This window comes from Diabrotica virgifera, chromosome 5 (assembly GCF_917563875.1).
Source record: "Diabrotica virgifera virgifera chromosome 5, PGI_DIABVI_V3a".
Taxonomy (NCBI): domain Eukaryota; kingdom Metazoa; phylum Arthropoda; class Insecta; order Coleoptera; family Chrysomelidae; genus Diabrotica; species Diabrotica virgifera.
The window spans coordinates 58,429,179-58,454,557 of NC_065447.1; the positions used below are offsets into that span (position 1 = coordinate 58,429,179).

Sequence of the window (25,379 nt, forward strand, 5' to 3'; positions counted from 1 at the left end):
TTCAGTTTTTCGTTTCGATGTTCACTTCACGAAATATTCGACCGTTCCGCTACTTTTGGGACACCCTATATATGATATACTAATAAAGACCAATCACGTTTTATCATAAATTGCCAGAGACTTTTGAGTTATGACTAAATATTCAAATGTATATGTAAGACTTTATAAAAAATCTTATTTTTTATTGACAGGTTTCAATATTCAATACCTTTCTCAGATAAACATGGCCATTTACAGTTGTCCCCCAAACAAAGAAGGGATTTTTCCAAGTTTGTAAGGCCAGAGGAAATATGTTCAGACCCTTGCATTGTTTATGGGTCAGCTCCGAATTATTTAAGTATAAAACAGACTGTGATATCTGATTGTTCGTTTGTGGCCAGTTTGGCAGTTGCTGCTTCTTATGAAAAAAGGTAAGACCACATTTAGATCTCAATGTTAGTATGTTTGAATAAAGTATTTATCAAAATAAATTCCAAAGTAAGGCTTAACTTTCATTTTTTCACCACATTCTATTGAAAATGTGTGGTGTCCAAGAACCAAAAAATATCTGTTTATTAAATATAGACTTTTCGATAAGGACATCCGAATTGTGACAAGTCTCCACTGGAATCAGACAGCCAGGGTAAAAGTTGGCAATCCGTCCACGGAGAGCATTGATATCAGAAAAGGTGTGCGACAGGGATGTGTTCTTTTCCCTCTCCTTTTTAATATTTTCTCCGAACAAATTTTTAAAAGAGCACTGGATGAAGCAAACGAAGGCATAAAAATCAATTGAGAATTGACAAATAATATCCGGTATGCGAACGATACAGTTGTACTTGCCAACAGTATCGATACACTTCAGTATCTTATGAACAGGGTACAAAGAGCGAGTGAAGAAAGAGGACTTAACCTCAACATAAATAAAACAAAATGGATGCTGGTCAGTAAAACTCAAAAACCTGCCAAACAGTTGAAAATAAAAAACCATTTAATTCAATACGTTGACTCGTATATACACTTTGGAACAGTCATTAACTCGAAATGGGATCAATCAACCGAAATACGATCTAGAGTTGAAAAGGCCAGAGCAACATTTTTAACCACATGAGAAATATATTCACCCATTGCGACATATGTCTCCCACTAAAAATACGGTTGCTAAAATTTCATATATTTCCAGTCTTGCCGTTTGGCGCAGAGGCCTGGACAATAACAGAAACATTAATGAAAAAGATAGAGGCATTCGAACTGTGGGTGTACCGACATATCCTCAAAATATCCTGGGCGACTTACACCACCAACGTAGAAGTATTGCGCCGAATGGGACAACAAAAAGAAATCTCTTTCACAATTAAGAAACGGAAACTTGAATACCTCGGTCATATTATGAGACATGATAAATATCGTATACTCCAACTGATAATACAGGGTAAAATAAAGAGCAAACGCGGACCCGGAAGAAGAAGACACTCATGGCTGCATAACTTATGCCAATGGTTTGGACTAACATCGATCGAGTTATTCAGAAACGCAGCAAACAAAATTAAAATTGCTATGATGATAGCCAACGTACAGGCACATGAAGAAGACAAAAGACTTTTTTATTTGCAAAATGAATGTTGTGACAATTGTGTCCCTGGCTTCTAAATATTTTAATACAGGGGTCCCCTATCGAAAATAATAATGTATTTTTTCAAAAACAAAAACTGTTCTGAGCTATGCATTCCTTTAACGAATTTGAAAAAAATTTAAGAACATACATTTTTATTCCCAAAAACACTCTGATTTTTTTTTCAGAATTTTTGGATTATAATTGAGCCCAGGAAAAATATTTAAATTTTTTAAAATTTTTTTAGGTTGTATAGAATATTTTTGGCAAAGGCTATAGCGGGATAAGATGGTCAAAAGTGCCCCCGCACCGATCAGCGCCACTACTTATGTTTTCGATAAAGGATATAAAATTATGCCCTCATGCAAATTTTTATCTTCCCAGAGGTCCTAAAACCTCTTAAATCGAGAAAAGAAGAATTTTTAGGTTTTTTTTGTGAGCGCAATTTTAATTTAAAAATCTGAAAAAATTCAAGAGGATGTATATTTTGAATACAAAACAGCCTGATTTTTTTCAGATTTTTGTAATAAAAAATGAGCCCAGGAAAATTTTTTGAAATTTTCAAAACATTTTTAGGTTATGTAAATATGATTTGGCCAACTTTTAAATAGTATTTTTTTGTGCGTTTTTTGTCGTTGTTTTGAATGGCAGAGGCAGAATTTTTAATATCTGAGCGGAATAAACGAAAAAATTGAAAAAACCGTTTTTGGCTGCCTCGAGATGCATCTCGGGACAGCCAATTTTAGGATTTAGGATCGTGACTACAACAACAGAAAAAACGCTAAAAGTGTGAATTTTGTCATACAATTTGGTATGTGGTCTTATAATATTATTTGGAACAGCTTTTCCAAATAACTTTTTTCGATATCTCTAACGCGAAACAAATCGAATCGCATATCGAAAATTCACCCTGTTTGTGGATATATTATTATCAATTTGATAATTTATTGCAACTGATATAGTCGTATTTTTTATACCTAGATTCAAAATATACATTTAAAATACTGACTAATTCACTAATTTTATCATAAAAAGTTTAAATTGATTGCATTGGAGTATTGAATCAATTGATGTGTAATAATAATATATACTGTTGTGATCTGCTTCTTATTAATTTTATATTGATTATTATTTATTTAATTAATCATTTAATTGTCGCAAATCATATATCAAAATTGAATAAAAAATCTCAGGGTGCCTTTTAATATATATAAAAAAACCAAATTATCTTACGTTATATTTATCTTCTCTCGTGGGTTCAGTATCTCTGAGTTGATCCTAATCGGGATAAAATAGGGAAAAGAAATAAAGCAAACTATTAAAATAAAAATACAGAATTGTCTTTTATTTATCAAATTAATGCTCTGAAAACTATCGAATCTAAAAAACCTGTGGACACAGATGTCCGAATGAAATTTATACCACTTATGCCCAGTATTATAAAACATTTAACTTATCAAGTAAAATTTAGTTTGAAAGTAAAAAAATTTATTCTACAGATTTGCGTATTATAAACGCAAAGTAAATTATCTCTAGTAGTAAATCTGCGAAATAACCTATTCTTTAGTTTTCTACCAAGTAAATTTTATTTAACAAGTAAATTTGACACTAATGACAGTTTCAATGTATTTTGGGCTGCTGTGAAAATATAAGTAGGTAATACCTAAGGTTAAGTTTTAGATTATAACCATTTTCTGTTTGCAACTACGTAGTTGAATATTTAGAAATGTACTTCTTCAGTAATAAACTAAAAACTATTAATTTTTTTTATTTTAATAACTAATTTACAATAAAATAAAATAAAATTAGGCAAACGGGTATTACATTTTTAAATTCTTGAACTCATCCCCATATTGATGTTTCAGTTGTAGAATCTTTTCTTTAACTGCCAACTCTAGTTTCTGTTTTTCTAATTTTAAAATGTCTCTACTTAACTCTTCCTTTTCTTTTCGAACTTTAAGAATTTTTAAAATTCTAATTTCTTCTTCACACTTATTGTTTTTGTGATGTGGGACTCCCGATGGATAATTAGGTCTTTTACACTTTTCCGGTAGTTTAACATGTTCATTTCCAGTGCATTGTTCAAGACTACCGTTGATCCTGTACTTTTTCAGCAACTTGTGCAACTCAACCTTCATTACGAAGAAGTTCATCAAATGGAGCGGTGCTATCATAAATATTAACTATTGGCTGCGTTCCACTAGTACTCGCCACAGATAAATATTTCTCCCCAATGGAATCTGTCGCTTGAAATTTATTTGAACCACCACCGGTTTTGTAAATTTCCACTTTTTGATTGGCCTTATCTTTTTTGACTATTTTTAATGCTATCATAAAGAAGTCTTAACTGGCCTGCATTTCTTATTCCACTTTGTGCCGTTGCATTAAACTCCTCGGTGATAACCTCCCATACTTCGTTCTTCAATTTTACACTTGTGCCATCCGTTTGTTTATTGTCAATTACATTAAAGTATTGTTTTACGATTTCTAAAATGTTTTCTTTCTCCTGCTCTGTGTACTTTTTTCCTCGCTCTCGTTTCTTTTCAGCCTTATCCATTTTTTGATAATAATTTATATATGTTTTTCTAATTTAAAAAACATATGTTGACACTTCAGGAGGGCCCAAAAATAAAATTAACCGAAATTATATAATCTTTTTCTTACTTCTTATACATATTTTGTACACCGCCATCTGTAATTATACTAAGAAACTACAAACAGTTTTCAATAAATATTTTATTCATCAGTTAGTTATTTACTTGGTAGTTTTGCTTTATAATACCGAATTTAATTAACTTGTCGATTTAGTAGCAAAGTAAATTTAACCCACAGATACTTATTTGATGATTTATTTGTTGTTTATAATACCGGCCATTAAAATTATTATCTTTACAAAAAACAATTTATCGGTTTGTTCCCGATGACTTTGGTAAAACAAACTAAACCAAACAAAATTATGTCTTCGCAAGGTTACCTATATTTACTATTTATATTTTGAAATATTGGAACTTTAATTCATATGCTTTTTTACTCAAAAATTTATTTCCCGAACATAAAAATCTCTTTTACATAAATTGACTGACCTTTTGCTTCCCTCACTCGGATGTCTTCTCGTGACCCCAAACAGCTCTCCCTCGTTGATTATGTTAAAGGCTACTCATTAAAGCCTCTACGTTGTCCAGCTTCAAAACTGTCAGCATACCAGCACTAATTCTCCAACAAACCATGTTTCTTTGACACGTTCTCGTTTCAAACAAAACTCCAAAAAATTCTCTGCTCTCCTTCTCACAATACTACAGAATCAAAGAGGTATTTCGTCTCGATTTGATCTGTCGCTCGTTCCACTTTTCAACACTATTCTCCACTATCAACCAGCCACTGATATATGCTAACTATCTACTCCACTTAACACGTCGAAAACCGCTTCTTCTCGCTGCCAACAACATAATGAATTATTTTTCACTCTCTCTCAATCATCCAATCCATCTTTTCCCCTTCCACATTCCAAGCATCAGAACATTGACTTTTCCATTTGACAAACAACAGTCACCCTCAAATTTGTTCCGACAATCCTAATTACTTTCGGAGAAACTCTCCCACATATACTCGTATTGAAATGAAGATATTAAAATTCCAACTTTCTTTTCAATTATCACTTTCGAGAAATTATACAGTAAACAATTTTTTTCCATTTTAAATCTAAATACATAGTTCTTTTCACTTTAATTATTCACAAAAGTCTTTAATGGTTCCGCGGAAAGCTCGTTAAAAGAGAAATCTATTTACATCCTAACTAAATTCTAATAACTTTTAAAACAGCTCAATATACAGGGTGTATCAAATTTATGTGCCCGCGTTATTTAAAAAAATTTAATTTAATTTTCATTTTGCTTTTGATTGATAAAATGCAAACACAATAATACAGAGTGAGGTTTATGTACGGAAACCCTCAATTATCTCGAAAACGGTTTGCACGATTTTTATAAATTTTGGTGGGTAGGGGTTTTTAATGCGGCCGATATTTTAGTGATAATTACATTGTTGTCAGATCTTCCGTTTTTCTAAAAATCTAATTAAATTTTTTACTTCAATTGGAATACCCTCTATATTTTTTGCATTTTGAAGTCCTTAAAAAATACTAATTATTTTTCGTATTATATTCCCCATACCTAAATGCCATAATTTCGGAATTATTGCTACATTGATTTAAAAAAATTTAAACAAATTATAAAAATCAATTCTTTCGGCCCGGGTAGACATTATTTTACGTTCTTTGGACCATTGGAAACAAAAAAGTTCTTTTGTAATTTTTCTCTAAAGTTAATCGTTTTCGAGTTATAAACAATTTAAAACCGAAAAAAAAATCAAATAATGACGATTTTCAAGGTTCAAAAACACAAATCAAAAATATTATTTTTGTTACTACCCAGTATACAAATTCAAGTTCAAGCCTTATTTTATCAGTTACCAATAAGTAATTTAAGCTTGTTTCATTCTAAAATATTGTTTTTTAGTTGTTAATGCAGCCCGATCGCCCGTCCTCCCATATGCGCTTCACTAACAATTATAAAAAGCAATGTTTTAGAATAAAACGGACCAAAAAGGTTTATAGCGAGCGCCTAGAAGAAGAGCTTAGCTTGAATTTGGGTACTCAGCAGTTTCAAAAATAATATTTTTATTTGTGTTTTTGAACTTTGAAAATCATGATCCAAAAAATGTAAAATAATGTCTACACGGGCCGAAAAAAATTATTTTTATAATTTGTTTAATTTTTTTTTAAATACATGTAGCAATAAGTCCGAAACTATGGCTTTTGGTATAGGCTAACATGAAAAATAATCGGTATTTCTTAAGGACTTCAAAACAAAAAAGACATACAGGGTCATAAGATTTCCAGAAAAACGGAAGATCTGACAACAATGTAATTATCACTATAATATCGGCTGCATTAGAAAACCCCTACCCACCAAAAACCTATAAAAAATGTGCAAGACGTTTCCGAGATAATTGAGGGTTTCTATACATAAAACTCACTCTGTATATATTATAATTACTATAATAATATTATATTAATACGCATTAATTGGTTCAATATTTCAATGCAGTCAATTTGAACTTTTTATGATAAAATTAGTGAATTAGTCAGTATTTCGAATGTATATTTTGAATCTAGGTATAAAAAATACGACTATATTAGTTGCAATAAATTATCAAATTGATAATATACAGTGTGTCGCATTTGAGATGAAGACACCTCTATGTTTCGGCTATAAAAATATATACAGATTTGAAATTTGGCACAGTCATACAGGTTGATGGTTCACAATTTTTAAAATAGTCAACTGAAATTTAAATTTTAAACGCGGGCTACTGCGAATCCACAAGCAGGGTGAATTTTCGATATGCGATTCGATTTGCTTCGCGTTAGAGATATCGAAAAAAGTTATTCCAAATATTATTATAAGCCCACATACCACATTTTATGACAAAATTCACACTTTTAGTGTTTTTTCAGTTGTTTTAGTCAGGATCCTAAATCCTAAAATTGGCTGTCCCGAGATGCATCTCGAGACAGCCAAAAACGGTTTTTTCAATTTTTTCGTTCTTTCCGCTCAGATATTAAAAATTCTGCATCTGCCATTCAAAAGAACGACAAAAAATACACAAAAAAATACTATTTAAAAGTTGGCCAAATCATATTTACATAACCTAAAATTTTTTTGAAAATTTCAAAAATTTTTTCTGGGCTAATTTTTTATTACAAAAATCTGAAAAAAATCAGGCGGTTTTGTATTCAAAATATACATAATCTTGAATTTTTTCAGATTTTCAAGTTAAAATTGCGCTCACAAAAAAATAAAACCTAAAAATTCTTCTTTTCTCGAATTAAGAGGTTTTAGGACCTCTGGGTAGCTAAAAATTTGCATGAGGGCATAATTTTATATCATTTATCGAAAACATAAGTAGCTGGGCTGATCGGTGCGGGGGCATTTTGACCATCTTATCCCGCTATAGCCTTTAGGTAAGTTTAGCTTATAATAGGTAATTTTTGGCAAACTAAATATTTATTTTTCCTGTTTTTTTTTTCTTTTGAATGGCGGGGTTAGATTGCTATTTTCTCTCCGGATCATCCTCAAAATTCGAAAAAATCCCATTTTTCCCCCATGTTTTTAGCACATAAATAAGGATTTTTAATAATTTTTTGTTGTTATTTGTAATAGCAGGATTAGGTTTGCCATTTTCAGACCTGAACATGCTCAAAATACGACAAACTATGTCATTTCAGCAATACTTTGATGCCAAACCGTGTATGTCAAATTAAGTAGGTACTCTTAAAGTTAATGAAAAGCTAATTGTATTAAGAAATCAATTGCTGTGAAAGAATTGGCTCAGAAGCTATTTTAGCGAGTTATTTCTTCCTCCTGAAAAACTGAGGTTTTTGACATAAAAGGTTTCCATTCTGCACCATCGATATATACAGGGTGAGTCACCACTAACGCGACGGAAGATTACAGCGAAATGGTAAAAGATTTGAAAAAAATTTTAATTAGTGGTTTTTAAGTTGATCAAATCTACATTTTAAAATTATTTTGAAATATACAGGGTGTCCCAATAAATGGCGGCGTATCAAAGTTATAGTTTTTCTTATGGAACACCCTGTATTGCATTTTTTAATTGTCCGCAAAAAATAAGGTATAGTTTCATAAAGCTTCCCTATACGTATGTACAGAGTGTTCTGAGTTATGTTGACTTTTCTTAAAATGTAAAGTTTTAAAAGAAGGCTTATTTTCAAGTTATTGGTATAAAGAGGTAGATTTGTTTAGTATAATTATTTATTAATATGCATGGTTAATTATTTATATGGGAAATAAGCCACAATTAAAATGAAAAAAATAATTTTATTAACGTTTCGACGCCCAAATCGGGTGCAGTTGTCAAAATACAAAATATTACTAAAATAAACTAAAGTGTTGTTGCTAAGCAAAAAAATTCTTCTAATAATTTATTTAATCTCACTCATTTATATTGGCAATTCAGACATATATTATACATTTTAAAGTAGAAGACTTTAAAATGATATTGCCAATATTTATGAGTTGCGTTCCTGGGACGACTTACTGAAAGATAGTTCATTCGATTACATGAAATTAACCCCAACTCAAGAATATCCGTCATAAAAAATTATAGCATGTGATATGTCTTTAAAAAGACAACCAAATGCAACGACAGTAAAATTCTCGCGTTAGAGACTTCATAGTAAATCACAAGGGAAAACCAGGAAAAACCCTGTGATACTATCCCGACATCGTAAGTATTTGGTCTTACATTAATTTACTCTCAAAAAATAATACCAAATTCTGACTTGTAACATGTTTAAATTATAAATATTATTAATAATACTAGATATATAAGTAATACTAAAATATGTACTAGCTCGATATTATTGACTTACTAATCTTGGTATTTTCTTTCTATTGACTTCCTCTTTCAGTATGGGTAACCACATCCTACTGCATTCTACCGAGGAATTTGCGACACAATTGGTTTCATTTAGCATAATTAGAGCCGCTTCTTTGATTTTTCTCTTTTTACTATCTGATTCTTTCAGGACTATACTTGAATCTCTCCACTGAATTCTATGTTCATTATCCCATGCGTGTTGACATATTTGAGATCTCTCAAATTCTCTATTTTTAATATAAGATTGATGTTCACTTATTCTAACGTCTAATGGTCTTGATGTCTCACCTTATATATATATTCTGAAGCTATTGAAATAGCTTCAGAACAACAATATGCATGGTGTTCCATTTAAAATAAGAATCATATGACACATTGAATAATCCAATAATAAAACTGTAAATTTTGAACACCCTGTAAATAATTGTGTAACAATTAATCATGAAATACATTCAACCAATATCCAAATATTTAGATGTAAAAGTATTTTTTTTTATAATTTCTTAAATAACTTGAGAATAAGCCTTCTTTTAAAACTTTACATTTTAAGAAAAGTCAACATAACTCAGAACACTCTGTACATAGGTATAGGGAAGCCTTATGAAGCTATACCTTATTTTTTGCGGACAATTAAAAAATTCAATAAAATACAGTGTGTTCCATAAGAAAAAATATAACTTTGTTACGCCGCCATTTATTGGGACACCCTGTATATTTCAAAATAATTTTAAAATGTAGATTTTATCAACTTACAAACCACTAATTAAATTTTTTTTTCAAATCTTTTTACCATTTCGCTGTAATCTTCCGTCGCTTTAGTCGTGACTCACCCTGTATACCAATATACCCTGGTCTAAGTATGGTCTACTTTATAACTTTTGGACTTATACCTTGCAACAGGACCCTACACTACAGATCTTAATCCATTGCGCAAAATAACGCTGTACCCAATTGAATTAGGTTTTTATTCGATATAACATTTGTAGGTCTTTCTACCTATATGCCTTTACCTAATTAAAGAGAGTTTGTAGAATTTTGAGCATGTTCTGGTCTGAAAATGGCAAACCTGATCCTGCTATTAGAAATAATAAAGAAATGATCAAAAATCGTTATTTATTGACATAAAGTTGATTTTCTGTGCTAAAAACATGGTAGAAAACAAAAAAGCGTTTTTTTTTCTTCAAATGTTGAGGATGTTCCTGAGAGAAAATTTCAAATCTAATATCGCCATCCAAAAGAACGAAAAAAATACATGAAAAATTATTGTTTAGAAGTTTGCCTGAAAATTACTTATATGACCTAAAATTTTTGTTGAAAAATTCAAATATATTTCCTGAGCTCAATTTTTATCTAAAAATCTGAAAAAACAGTGTGGGCATCGAGATGTATGTTTATATAATTTTCAAGACTTTTTAAAGCAAAGGATAGCTTATTTTTTTTTCGAAAAAACACATTTTTTGCCATAGAGGGCCAAAAAGGGAGCTAAATATTCGGTTAAATTGTTTTTTAATATGTAATTTAGGGTGTCCAATCCCAAATAAGAATCCAGTTTAGTACAAATTTCACCGTCTTATCCTGCTATAGACTCTGTATATAAAAATATTTTTTTACAAATAAACATATCTTTATTTTTAAACCATTTACACGATAATTCATTCTTTAGGTTTGGGAGAAAACTAGTTACAGCTATCATCTACCCCCAAACAAAGGATAATAAACCTATACATAATCCGTTTGGAAAGTATATGATCAAACTGCATATCAATGGAATCCCAAGGAAAGTGATAATAGATGATAGCTTACCTATAGATAGATATGGCAGGCTGTTATGTTCGTATTCGGCGAATAAAAATGAATTTTGGATATCACTTTTAGAGAAAGCTTATATGAAGGTTATGGGAGGATATGATTTTCCAGGAAGCAACAGTGTAAGTATTTTATTTTATTCACATACTATAGAATGAAAAAAGTGTGGAACAAAGATAAAGAAGAATATAAACATCTATATAGTAGAAGAATCTATAAATCTTAGTAAATATGGACCACATCATAGGTTTGTGCATTAACAAGCAGTGACTAACAGGTATTTATCAGCTACTCTGCACTTGATTCTAACAAAATCTTTTATGTATAACCCTCTTATGTTTTGTGCAGCCTGCGTGTTGGGTAAATACCTTGTTGCTATGTAAAGTTGGTTTCATTGTATACAGAAAGAGTGACTTATTCATCATAGGAGTTGGGGTCCCTAAGCAGCAAAAGATATAGTGGATGGAGTAAGAGAGTAAGCAAAAGATATAGTGGATAGATGGAATAAGTCAATACTAAACGAACTTAAGGACATAAAAATTTGACTCATCACAACTACCAACCAAAATAAATTAAGATATTTTGGACGTATAACTAGAAGAAGAGAGATGCAGGCGAAGATCTCCAGCATGATGGTCAGACCAAATAAAGGACATGACTGGTTACTCATTCTCCGAAGCAAAACAACACTTACAGGAAAGAAATAATTGGACAGAAATAGTCAAACAAATTACATGACGTCACTATATCCTTACGAAGGAGAAAATGTAGAGGAGTAGAGGATGAGTACTGTTACTACTAACATCAGAATATATTAAAAATTTGTGAATTTACTGGGCCGAAAGTAAAAGTACTTACTATAATCGTTGACTGATAAATATACTGGAAGATACGAAACTAAATGAGCGTTTATGTACGACACCAGTGGTTTTAGAAATAGATGGCGTTAGCAGCTTTCTAGGTACGAGATTGAATTTACCTGAGACAACGATGAGACGTATTCAGGTAGCTTTGGTTATCGGAATTTGGGGTCGGTCGGGTCGAACGGATTATAATAAAAATTATTTATTTCTTTTGATGCATTTAAATTTGAGTTCTCATTCAACGATAACAATGGCAATCTTTAAAATAATTATTGGAGTGTACCTATGTATTACTTTCTAAAAACTCGTTTTTAAATTAGCAAGAATACCTAATTGTGGTTGTAATTTGTCTTTTAATTTGAATTCTTGAAACAAATCATTGAATATTCTAAAGTTTATTTAATAATTTTATATAATATATATAATAATATAATTTATTTAATAAAAAAATTATTTAACGAGGAAAATACTCATTGGGTGATTTTAGATATTGTAAATTTCTTATTTGCCTCATAATCTCGATACAAAATTAGGTAGTTATTTTCGTTAATTACAGTCTCTTCTGATGATTGTATATTTTGTTTGGAGATATTGCAACCGTATTTACTTAAATGAAATTGACTTAGTAACCCGCTCGGCCACTTTAAACTCTTCGAGAGAAAAATGGTAAGGACTCGTAAATTGTTGCAATCGCGATTTCCTACAATTTCTTCCAAGTTTTTTCGTGCGGTCGATATTTTCCGAGTTAGGGGGAAAATAGTGACTAATATAAGTATAATTATTAAATTATTTATTATTAACTTTACTTCTTAAAGGCGCCGTGTATTTCTGCGTAGGCGTCCACCGTGCATTGTATTGTCAGGTGAGATATTAGATAGTCACGATTACATTATTCTATTAAGAGTAATTTTATTAATATCATTTGGCGAATATTACCCAGCCAAGACATCTTTTTCTAGACCTCTCTTACCCTCTATGTTTCCTTCGAGTTCTAGTTGCCGACAAGTATATCGTTCTCCTCGCAATATGTGCCTAAGTATGTCCATGATATTTTAAGCATTCGGTGCAGGCACCTCATTTCAAAGACTTCAAGCTTGTTAGGAGCTGGCCTTTATTATCCATGCTTTCATTCCATACAAGAGAACAAGCCAAACGTAACACTTTAGCGTATTGTTTGTATCTCAGGTTGATTCAGTGAACAGTCATAAGAGTTTGGAAGTCGGCATCCCATTGTTTATGAGAGATATTTTTCATTAAGTTGAGCCCGTTTGAACTGACAGTCGGAGTGAGTGTATATTGTCTTACCAAGATAGACGATTATCCAGTTTTATTCCCAAGAAGTTAATCAATTCTGAATAATTTATTGTAAACTCTTTAGGAACTACTTATTAACTTTTGCTCTCAGAACGAATTTCGAATAAACAATACGTTCTTCAGACACAAAGATCAACAAAAATATACATTCAAAAATACAAGAGCACACAAATCCGATATTGATTATATATTGAAAAACAGAAACATCCATCATTCTCAAGTACTAGACATAAGATGTTTAAGTGCAGCTAATATCGGAAGTGATCACAACCTAGTACTTGGAAAAATCAGAATACATCTACAAAAAAACAGGAAAAAAGACCCTATTAAATGTGAGACAAGAATAAAGGTAGAACAGCTACAAGACTTGTCAACACGAGATCTATACCAGAAAAGACTGCAAAAAGTACTGAACGAAAACTACATAACACCAGATGAAGACATAGAAGAAAGTTGGAGGAAGATTAGAGATAATATCAAAATGGCAGCAACGGACGCACTTGAAGAACGTAAGATAAGTAAACATATAAGAAAGAAAAGGAGAACACCATGGATCTGTGAAGAAATAAAAATAAAATGCCAAGAAAAAAAAGAAAATCTAGCTAGAATACAAATTCAAAAGAACGAGACAAACATATGAAGAATATAAAAGAGTTTGAAATGAGTTAAACTCAATAGTAAGAAGGAAGAAAACAGAACATTGGTAAGCATTTTCAAAAGAGATGGAGCACGACTTATACGGGATGCAAAACGAAATGTGGAAAATGATAAGAGGTCAAACAGCAGAGATGAAGGAATTGATAGAAGTAAAACATATTGATACAAATACATGGACAACTTACCTAGAAAACCTGTATCAAACAGCTAATCATGAAGAACTGGAAAACCAGGATTAGAATCGGATGAGCAAACAGAAATTAAAGAGGAAGATATAACAAACGCCTTAAAACAGATGAAAAATCGAAAAGCACCAGGGAAAGATTGAATAGCTAATGAACTTTTAAAATACGGAGGAGAGAGACTTCACAAAGAACTGAATATCCTGATAAGTAAAATAATAAATACAGGAAGAATTCCAGAAGAATGGAGTACCACTCAGATGATAGCGTTATTTAAGAAAAGTGATAGGGCAGACCCCAGTAGAGCACTATACTGAAACTCACAACAAAAATACTGATGAAGAAAATAATGGCGTGCATAAATATATCGGTTTAACAACAAGGATTTAGAAGTGGAAGATCATAACGATGCAGTTTTTGTGATAAAACAAATAGCGGAAAAATCATTAGAATATAACAAGCGAGGGTTTTTCTGTTTTATATACCTAGAGAAAGCGTTTGATAGAATACAATTAAAAGATGTGATACACCTACTATATGAAAAAAATTTACCACTGGATATTATAAAACTGATAGAAAACATTTAAGTACGAAATAAAATAGTAATGAAAGTCAATGGAATAATAACAGAACCCATATAGAAGCAGACACAGGAATCAAGCAAGGATATTCACTAAGCCCTCTACTGTTTAACATAACGCTGGATGCAATAATAGAACAAGTGAAGAAAAAAAGAGGGTAAAAAATAGGCGATAAAGAGATAAAAATACTATGTTACGCTGATGACACCGTGTTAGTAGCAGAGTGCGAAGACGACCTACAAAGATTACTGCACGAATTCAACATTAACGCAAAAGAAATGAATATGAAAATATCAGCCCAAAAAACAAAAAGCTTAGTAATATCCAAAGAACCAATAAGATGCAAATTGGACTTAGACGATAAAAGTAAATACCTGGGAATTAATCTATCAGCCGACAATAATATCGAAGAAGAGGTTAAAGACTAATAATTAAAGCCAGTAGAACGGCCGGATGCCTAAACGACACAATTTGGAAAAACAAACATCTTAGAGTGGACACAAAGGACCGAATATATAAGTCATTTGACTGAAGTTATTAGACCAGTTATGACTTACACTGCCGAAACAAGACCAGATGCAAGCAAAATACAAAGACGTCTGGAGACCAACGAAATGAAGATCTTAAGAAGGATTGCTGGAAAAGGACTACGGGATAGGGTAAGAAGTCAGGAAATCAGATGTATATGTGGGGTAGACAATATAAATACCTGGGTAAAGAATAGAAAAGAAGAGTGGAATGAACACATAAGCAGGATGTCTGAATCAAAGATAGTAAGAATAGCCAGGGAAAAGTCACCGTTAGGCAGAAGAAGTATAGGACGCCCAAGGAAAAGATGGAATGACAACTTAGGGGCAGAATGAAAGGCACCATTGAAGAAAAACAGGCAGTACTACCTATATAAAAGAAGAAGAAGAAGAAGAAATTCTTTAGGTAGATTTTTGGTAGTATAATGTGCTTCTTTCGAGTTTTACTGAAGATTATTGTTTTCGTTTTAGTGGGAGAAAATTCTAGGCCAGTAGTGTTCGACCAATTCTCTAATTTCTAAATGACTAGTGGGTTAAGTGATTTAGCGATGTCATTGATGGCAATAAGGAAAAGTGCAACGAGTAGACCATTGAGGAATGTCGTTTAATTGGATTTTTGAGTCTAAAAGAACGTTATCTATTCGAATAAGTTTCATCTATATAGGAAATTACTAATAAATTTTATATTTCCTGGAATTGACCAACTTAATAGAATTCTTACATCTAATCCCCAAATGGCACGCATTATAAAATATAATAAAAGATAGCCATAAGCCAAACATACTTGATCATATCCAAATGACCCATGAATTACAGATTCAATATCCACTAGGTTGTCTAATGTAGATGTGGACTTTCTAAATCCACTTTGCATAAGGCTAGGTAGCTATAATAACAATAAGTCTAATACTATCTAGTATCTATCAAGTGGATAAACTGATTAAATTGTAGCAAGTTTTGTTCTATTGAGTTTTTTCACTAAGCTAATACTTTTCGAGTTATTTGCGAGTGAATATGTTCATTTTTTAACAAAAAAAAAAACACGTTTTTAGACGGTTTTACGCAAATAACACAATAAGTAAGTATTTTATCGAAAAAAGTATTCAATAAAAATATAGTTTATAAAAAATTTAAAAAAATGTCTGTATCAAGTCTTTATACTCAGTAGAAGCAGAGTTGTAGCTAATGAAAAGTAAGTTCTTATTCGTCAAATTCCAAATCGAATATTTCAACGTGAAATAACCAAAAAATGAAGCACATTTCTGGGAAAACTCATCGCAACTTTTTTAAAGTGTTTAAAAAAGCTTTGTTTTTGTTTTTAAAAAAGTTTCTAGCATTAAAGTAAGCACGTTACGCTGAAAATAAAGTTGGTCCTTTTTTGTAAAAGATAGTTTTAAAAAAACGTGAAAAAGCATTTTTTTACAAAAAAAGGGATCAACTTTATTTTATGCGCAACTTGTTTACTTCTGATACTAGAAACTCAAAAAAAAATAAAGCTGTTTTTAAACTTTTTAAAAAAGTTATGATGTTTTTTTCCCGAAAAGTTCTTAATTTTTTGGTTATTTCATGTAGAAATATTCAATTTTGAATTTGACAAATAATAAGAACCTACTTTTCATTAGCTACAACTCTGCTTTTACTGGTTCTACGACTTCATATGTCATATTATAATAAAACATATTTTTTCCCTTTTTGATAAGCTGTATTTTTGCTATGAATGTTTTTTTTTTGGTGAAATACTTCCTTTTTAAGTTATTTGCGACAATCCGTCTAAAAACGTACTATTTTTTGAGAAATGAATATATTCACTCGCAAATAACTCGAAAATTATTTACTTGTGAGGTCAAGACTAGTGAAAAAAAAAACTCTATAGTCAATTTATATTTTCAACATTTTTGCAGAAACAAAAACAAAAAAAAATAATACAGATTAATATGATAGTGACTGCTGCGTTAAAATTTTGAATACGGGCCACGTAAAATAACCGCGTGTTCTTGGCTAGTTCCTTGAGTAGGGAGAATTTTACACTTCCCTCTAAGGCTAGTTCCAACAAATTTAAGCTAGGCGCGCCACTATACGGGCAGGTTTTAAAGACAACAAAATAATGCATAGGCTTTCGTATCTTTCCGTATTTATCAATCAACGCTATAATGTTACTGATTCCAAATTTTACCACGTTTTTCAATTAACTGAAGACTTGATGTTTTCCTGATTTTTGCTTTACTTTGTTTAAGTATGTTCACATAATTTTACATTTTAAGCCTAGTTTATAGTTTTCTTTTTTGTAGTTGTTATTATTTCTAGAACATTGACCTTCATGCTTTAACTGGCTGGATCCCAGAGAGAGCTGCAATAAAGAACTGTCCAGACTTTAACAAGGACGCGGTGTTCCAGAAAATTGAATCGCGCATGGCAAAAGGAGACGTTTTGGTGACTGTAGCTACAGGAGAGCTTTCCGATGCACAAGCTGAAAGAACTGGGCTTGTTGCTACTCATGCTTATGCTGTAATGGATGTGCAGACTGTTGATGGGGTAAGGCCTTGGTTATTATATTAACAATTTGTAAAGTTGAGTTGATTTCCTTATAGTTAATACACAATTTCCTTGTATATCCACGATGTTTGCCGAAAGATAGAGATTTGTGAGGAGTTACAAAAAATTGAGGAGTTGTAAGCAAAACACGACAGTGTACAGGATTTATATTAGCATTAAAAAATAAGAGTAATCCATCTCGATTTAATTTTTAAAAGTCTTTAAAAGTCTACTGTCTACATGCATTGTTTACATTACATAAATGGGTGACATTGATGTTGCAATGTAGGCCACTCGTTTTGAAAACTCCGAAGTCAGCGATTCTAATATTAGTAATTCACGGTCACATTCGGCTCTAGTCAATCATAACAAAACAATTACGATTTATTTATAGATACGGAGAAAGTAAAAGGGATTGATCATTATTGATGATACAGCTATTATTTATGATGCTGAGAATTGGTATGAATTAAAAACAAAAGCAGAATGTGATCTACAACTAATAAAAGAATGGTTTGACTACAAAATACTAACAATCAATTTTAAGAAAACTGTTTATCTACCAATATTTAACTCTAACTTGACCACTGATCTTTTCAAACCCCTTCAAATATCACATAATAAACAAAATTTTTATATTAAACCCGTAACAAATGTTAAATATCTAGGAGTTTTTATAGATACACATCTAAAATGGGACTTTCACATTAAATATATCATTAAAAAGCTACAGTTTATCCTGTATAAGTTTAAACATCTTAAAAAACACATAACTAATATATACCTTCGCACACTATATTACGGACTAGTAGAAAGTCATCTCCGTTATGGTATACTGGCTTGGGGAGGCGCCCTAAAAACACACATTCTCCCACTGGAAATCATACAAAGGAGATTTCTGAAAATTATTATGTCTAAACCATACACCTACTCTACAGATAGATTATATAAGGATAGTAATATATTTGACTTGAAACAGTTATACTTTCTTTGTGTGTCTTTAAAATATCACACCATGAAAACAAACAACAATTTACCATCACATGAGCATGATACAAGAGGCAAACACCTTTATATGATTCCGAAAATGACAAAGTCCTTCTGTCAAAGAAGTTTTCTATTTCTAGCCCCAAAAATATATAATCATATCCCCAATGCTATCAAAAATACTAAGAATGTTCTTCTATTTAAAAAGAAATTAAAATCATTTCTGATGGAACAAACAAGAAATTTTTGTGACATCATTATAGTAGCTTAAATTTACATACATTACAAAACAAAAAAAAAAAATAAAAGAAACTCTCACTACCAATTTTTATACCTATATTTCAAATTTTATATTGTTTTAAACTGATTTATTTTGCTTATTATTTTTATCATATTTAATAAAACATGCGTATATACACCATTCTTCAAAAATATTACTAACTAATTGAACCATACATAATTGTTAAAAAAAAATTAATTATTCGTGCTTTATTGTTAAACTAAGTATTTATTTTATTGTTTTCATTATATTATTTATGCTACGTATCATATTTACTAAAACATAACTGTGTATTTACAATTAAAAAAACGTATTTATCTATTTATTGTATTATATTGTATTATGTTGCTATTTATGTTATTTACGTTAACATGTTATTATTTATTATTTTATATCATATTTACCGAAACAGGTGTATCCACACCTCTCGGAGACCTTCGGGTTAATTTATTCACTTTAGCTGTAAATATCTAAAAAGATTGTACCTATTATTGTTGAATAAATTATTATTATTATTATTATTATTCAGACATCGACGGGGTTAGATCATAGACTTTGTCCACCAACTAGTTACTGGCGTATTTAGTGTTCCAAATAAATATATGTCTGGTAAATAGCGTTTTCAACTTAATCAACCCCATCATCGGGGGTAACAACCCCCAGTACCAAGATAACAGCTTTAACGTACACAAGAAAGTCAAAGAACTCGTTGGCATTAGTAAACAAAAAAGTTTGATGTATTATACGATAGCAATGGAAAAATAGTCACAGAAACAGATTAGCAGCTAGAAATATGGAAGAAATACATTACACAACTCTGCGAAGATGAGAGAAGACAAACTAACCTTGAAAATTTAAAAGGAGAATTGGGACCAGACGTAATTAAAGATGAAGTGATATATGCACTAAACATGCTAAAGAACAAAAAAGCTGCAGGTCCAGATCGACTGCCAGCGGAAATTCTCAAACTTATGGAGAGGACAAGATTCATGTTTTAGAGTTAATCGACGTCATAATACATATATACAACTGGAATAATACCAAATGAGTGGCTGGTATTGTCCTTTTCATGAGCATTTTTCAGTGCGTACCAAATGATAGGAAAAAGAGTAAGTCCGTGATAATACACATTTATGACATTTATTCTAACATGACATTTTAGTTAAATCTGACAGTTGTCACATTTTATTTTCAATTTGGAATAAAAACAAATCAAATGTGTTTCTTGCATTTATAAAATGGTATTTTCTTTGATTTATATAGTCTTATAAATTATACAGATTATATTTGTAATATTATTATCTAATTAAAAAAAATTATTTTTTTTATTATGGCGCCATCTATCGACAACTAGAATAACTGGAATAAATGTTATAAATGTCACCGACGAAATGTAATCACCGACGTGCCTTTTTTTCTGTCACATACAATTTAATGCGTTAGAAAGAAATCGAAAAACTGTGACGCACTGAAAGATGATCATGAGAAAAATAATATCAAAGTTTGTAACCCTTCCAAGAAAGAATAATGCCAAGAGTTCCTCTGACTATCGTACAATAAGTTTGATGAGTCACGCACTGAAAATCCTGCTAAAAGTGATTCATAATATGCAGGAAACTAGATATAAACATCAGCGATTCACAATTTGGATTCCGTAAAGGCCTAGGAACGAAGGAGGCACTATTCGCACCTAACGTCCTGTCGCAAAGATGTCTAGATATGAATCAAGAACTGTACATGTGTTTTATAGATTATAATAAGGCTTTTGATAGGGTTAAACATGACCAACTGATCGAAGCATTAGAAAAAAGAAGATTAGGCCTCAGAATATAATATAAGAATAATTTCAAACTTATACTATGGCCAAAAAGCAGTAAGTAGTGAGAATAGAAGACATAACATCAAAAGAAATAGAAATACAAAGAGGTGTACCAAAAGTGTGTATACTTTCACCAATATTATTTAATATATATATACTTTTTCTTCTTCTTCTTTTTGTATAGACATGACTCTGTTTGTTTTTTCAATGTGACTCTAGTAAGTTGTCGTTCCATCGTTTTCGTGGTCTTCCCACTGATCGTCTTCCTATTGGGGAACCGTCTCTCGCTGTCCTTACCTCCTATTTGTTGTCATTCGGCTTATGTGGTCATTCCATTCTATTCTTCTGTTTTTTACCCAGTTATTAATGTTGTCCACCTCGCATCTCCGTCGTATGTCTATACTCCTAGATCTGTCTCATAGAGTCTTACCATCGATTTTTCGAAGGGTTTTCATCTCCGCTGTTTCGAGCTATCTTTTTGTCCTTTCCGTGTCGGGTCGTGTTTCTGCGTATGTCCAGTGTTGGAAAATTCTCGAGAATGAAAAATCAGAGAATATTCTCGATATGGAGAATTTTCTGAGAATGAACCCTATGACGCATTTAGAGATATTGTTGAAGATGAAATAGGGTATTACAAATCATGAAATTATATACAAAATTATGAGACTAAACAACAGTGTTCTTTATATACATATAAACAAAATACAAAAACAACAGAGAACACAAAATTTATTTGATAAAAAAATGAAAGTTTTTTCTTAACAACAAATAATGCAAGTAATGGCTGTGGTGATTTAATCAGAAAAACATGGGGCCTCAGGTTCAGAATCTATTTCTATCATTAGCTCATCCTGGTCATCTACATTCTGCATTTCAATGTATTGATAAGAAGTTGTGGGATTTTATTTTTCACGAGTCGTCAGCTCAGTCATGGATTGGTCTACGTCTAAAGGGGCATTTAGACGGGCTAGTTTTTGAGTTAATATGTTGCCGAAAATATATATTTGGTATGTTTCTGGCAACATTACAGCCATCTAATGAAAATATCGCCGTTTGGCTGAGCCATGTGACCGAAATCTTACTAGTATTTGAACACTATTGCAGTGCCTGATGCGTTGCCGATAAAGTCAAACTGCTGTGGAAAATTTTGCATGTTGCTCTGTATTTCCTCTTTATTTTCGGTACTCTGTTGAAATTTAATTTGATTTTGTCAAAACATACAAAGAAAAGATGAATACGTGGTCAAATGAAATCACAATAGGGTTTATTAATGCAGTACATTTACGTCCAGAGTTGTGGAACTTGGCATACTTCTGGAACTATGAGACAATTGGAAGAGTAGTGCACCCTGAATAAATACATTAATCTAAAACTAGTATATATAAATAACAATTGCTAATCTTGTTCAGATTGGTATTGCGTTTCTCATGTTTGATCTTTCTTCTCTATCCTTGGCCGTATCATATTATATTTATTAAAAGTTCGAAATCACTTTTTGACATTCTTGTAGAATTCTTAAACAAATAATTGTCTAGCATTATTTCCATAGTTAAATTACTCATTGTTTCGCGTTTACTTAGAAATGCCATATCCACATTTTCCGTTTTTTCGTTTTTCTTTTTTATGTATCGTTTTAGCACGATTAAGGACGCAGCAACTCCCAAGAGAATATTCTCGAGAACGAGAATATTCTCTTCTTACATCACTACATATGTCATTATTGGTCTGATGGCTGTTATGTCCCGATATGGGAAATTGCTGTAATTTTTTTACGAATATTTTTAAAGATACGGGGTATTTCAAAAAACAGAAAAAACCTCCTACTGTAAAAAACCTCTTTTGTCAGATACGGGTTATTAAAGTTAGACCGTCGATATTTAAACTCCATCACTTGTTCTATTATTTGACCCTCCAGCTCCAATTTACATCTTATTGAATTTGCTGTTATAACCATGCATTTTGTTTTTATTTTTGGGAAATTAAAACGTTAAATCTTTGGCGGTTATGCTAAATTGGTGCAGCATACGTTGTAAATCATCTTCACTTTGAGAGATTAGTATTGCATCGTCTGCAGAGATTATTTTAAGTTTTTTTCCCATGTGGTATCCTTTTTTAGTTCTTACTTTTTTTATTATTTCATCCATGATCAGGTTGAACAATAAAGGACTCAAGGAATCCCCCTATCTTATCCCATTGTCAGCTTCAATTGGGTCAGTTAGTTCAACTTCTACTAATATTTTTATTGTGTTGTTTTGGTAGGTGTTTTAGATCGTTTTAATTATTCCTAGAGGTACCTCTCTTGAGTATAAGAAATGGATAACGTCCTTTAATTTTACCCCGTCAAATGCTTTCTTAAGGTCCACAAAACATAAATAAATACTTCTCTAACATAAATAAGTATTAATATACAGTGCTAGTCAAAAGTTCGTACCCCCCTCGTATATTTTGAACGGTTATACTTATAATAGTGAAATTTGGAGGGAGGAAATAAACGGATGTAGGCGTCTTAACTAGTCATGACAGGTGACGTAATAGTCACAGATGACGTTGCAGCGCCACCATGACAGATAATTTTAAATGGGACCTTATGGCAAGTGGTACCTCGTTTAAAAGGTATTGAAAATGCCTATTCAGTCATACTAATTTTGTTTGAGTTTAGCTAATTTTGATGAATAGATGAAATAATATAAAATTGTAGTTTCGCATTTAATTAATAAAAATTCAAACCTCCGCCTATGATTACTTCTCAAAAGGGTTGACGTTGACGTAAAAACTATTAGAGAACTGAAAAACGTGAACTTCTTTGACAAAAAAAACCATAGGCGGACATTTGAATTTTTATTAATTAAATGCGAAACTACAATTTTATATTTATTTCATTTATTAACCAAAATCAAAATTAATTTATATCCAAAAAAATTAGTATGACTGAATAGGTATTTTGAATATCTTTCAAACGAGATATCACTTGCCATAAGGTACCATTTAAAAATTTCTGTCACAGTGGCGCTGTAAAGTCATCTGTCACTATTACGTCACCTGTCATGACTAGTTAAGAAGCCTACGTCCGTTAATTTCCTCCCTCCAAATTTCACTATTATAAGTATAACCGTTCAAAAGATACGAGGGGGTACGGACTTTTGACTAGCACTGTATACTCGGAAGACATACTAAGTAAGGCAATGGATGAACAAAACATAGGCATTGGAATTAATAGCATGATCAATAATAACCTGAGATACGCCGATGATACAGTCCTTTTAGCCAAATCACATGAGACCTACAGATACTGCTTAATAAAGTAACCGCAGTAAGTGAAGAATGTGGACTATCGCTCAATATAAGCAAGACGAAATATATGATAATAACAAAGATAACTCAGGACATTCGTGAGATATATTAGTCCTGTCGTCAGGGGGGTACAACGGCCTCCTTTATTCAGATGGACTTACCCAAGTTTTTTTATGTATTTTGGCCCGTAGAACACGAATTTTTTGGGTAACAGTTGACCCGGATGTCGATAAGATTGTTATAAACAAAGTACTTGAGGAGTTACATAACAGCGATTTCTCGCAAAACAAAACATTTTTTTGTATTTTTTGGGTCATTCTAAGCAAAAAATCTTATGACAAGTTTTTTCGTAGGATGCATAGTTTTTGAGATAAACGCGGTTGAACTTTCAAAAAATCGAAAAATGGCAATTTTTGAACCCGAATAACTTTTGATTAAAAAATAAAATAGCAATTCTACTTACCGCATTTGAAAGTTCAAGTCAAATTATATCGGTTTTGATTGTTTGCATTGCTAAAAATTTATTTTTTTATTGTTAAACTAAGCTATAAACACATAGTGCTTGAGTGATGTTTTCAATGATCTTTCATTTAAAATCGAACGAGTAGGTAGAGTAGGTACAAGTGCAAGCGAGGCAATTTGTACGTAGCATGCATTTAAACGCATGTATTGGGAACGGGAAACACTATGTGTTTATAGCTTTGTTTAACAATAAAAAAATACATTTTTAGCAATGCAAATAATCAAAACCGATATAATTTGACTCGGACTTTCAAATGCGGTAAGCAGAATTGCTATTTTGTTTTTTAATAAAAAGTCATTCGGGTTCAAAAATTGCAATTTTTCGATTTTTTGAAAGTTCAACCGCATTTATCTCGAAAACTATGCATCCTACGAAAAAACTTGTAAGAACATTTTTTTCTTAGAATGACCCAAAAAATACAAAAAAATGTTTTGTTCTGCGAGAAGTCGAGGGTTATGTAATTCCTCAAGTTCTTTGTTTATAACAATCTTATCGACATCCGTATCAACTGTTACCCAAAAAATTCGTGTTCTACGGGTCAAAATACATAAAAAAACTTGGGTAAGTCCATCTAAATAAAGGAGGCCGTTGTACCCACCTGGCGACAGGACTATATGTACAGAATCAGCCTATTGAAAGAGTAAGAGAATAATTGAAATAGGTACAACCATTAATGAAAACAATGACAGCTCTCAAGCAATATGAATCAGAATCGAACAGATCAGAAATACTTTACAAGAATGAAGAGGCTTCTCTGCTTAACCTTCAATTAAAAATGCGACTGCTGAGGTGCTATGAAGAGTACTGAAGATTTCATGGGTAGATAAAATAACCAACAAGAGGTAATGAGCAGTACGCATAAGGAAAGAGACGTACTTCTAACAATTAAGAGAAGAAAACTTAGGTATATGGGACATGCGATCTCTCTCTTCAATCCTGACCCCCCGGAGGGAGTGTAGTGGTCG

The 25,379-nt window shown here is 31.7% G+C and overlaps 1 protein-coding gene across 2 annotated transcripts in view; it reads left to right on the forward strand.

The window, feature by feature from the left end:
* The window catches only part of LOC114331133 (calpain-7), a 105,522-nt gene that overhangs the window by 44,508 nt on the left and 35,635 nt on the right, over positions 1-25,379 (forward strand). For both annotated transcript variants that reach the window (XM_028280615.2, XM_050652544.1), the window contains 3 exons: positions 192-410; positions 10,716-10,980; positions 17,287-17,514. In XM_028280615.2, the coding sequence (XP_028136416.1) occupies positions 192-410; positions 10,716-10,980; positions 17,287-17,514 (712 nt within the window). The remainder of the gene's footprint in view (positions 1-191; positions 411-10,715; positions 10,981-17,286; positions 17,515-25,379) is intronic.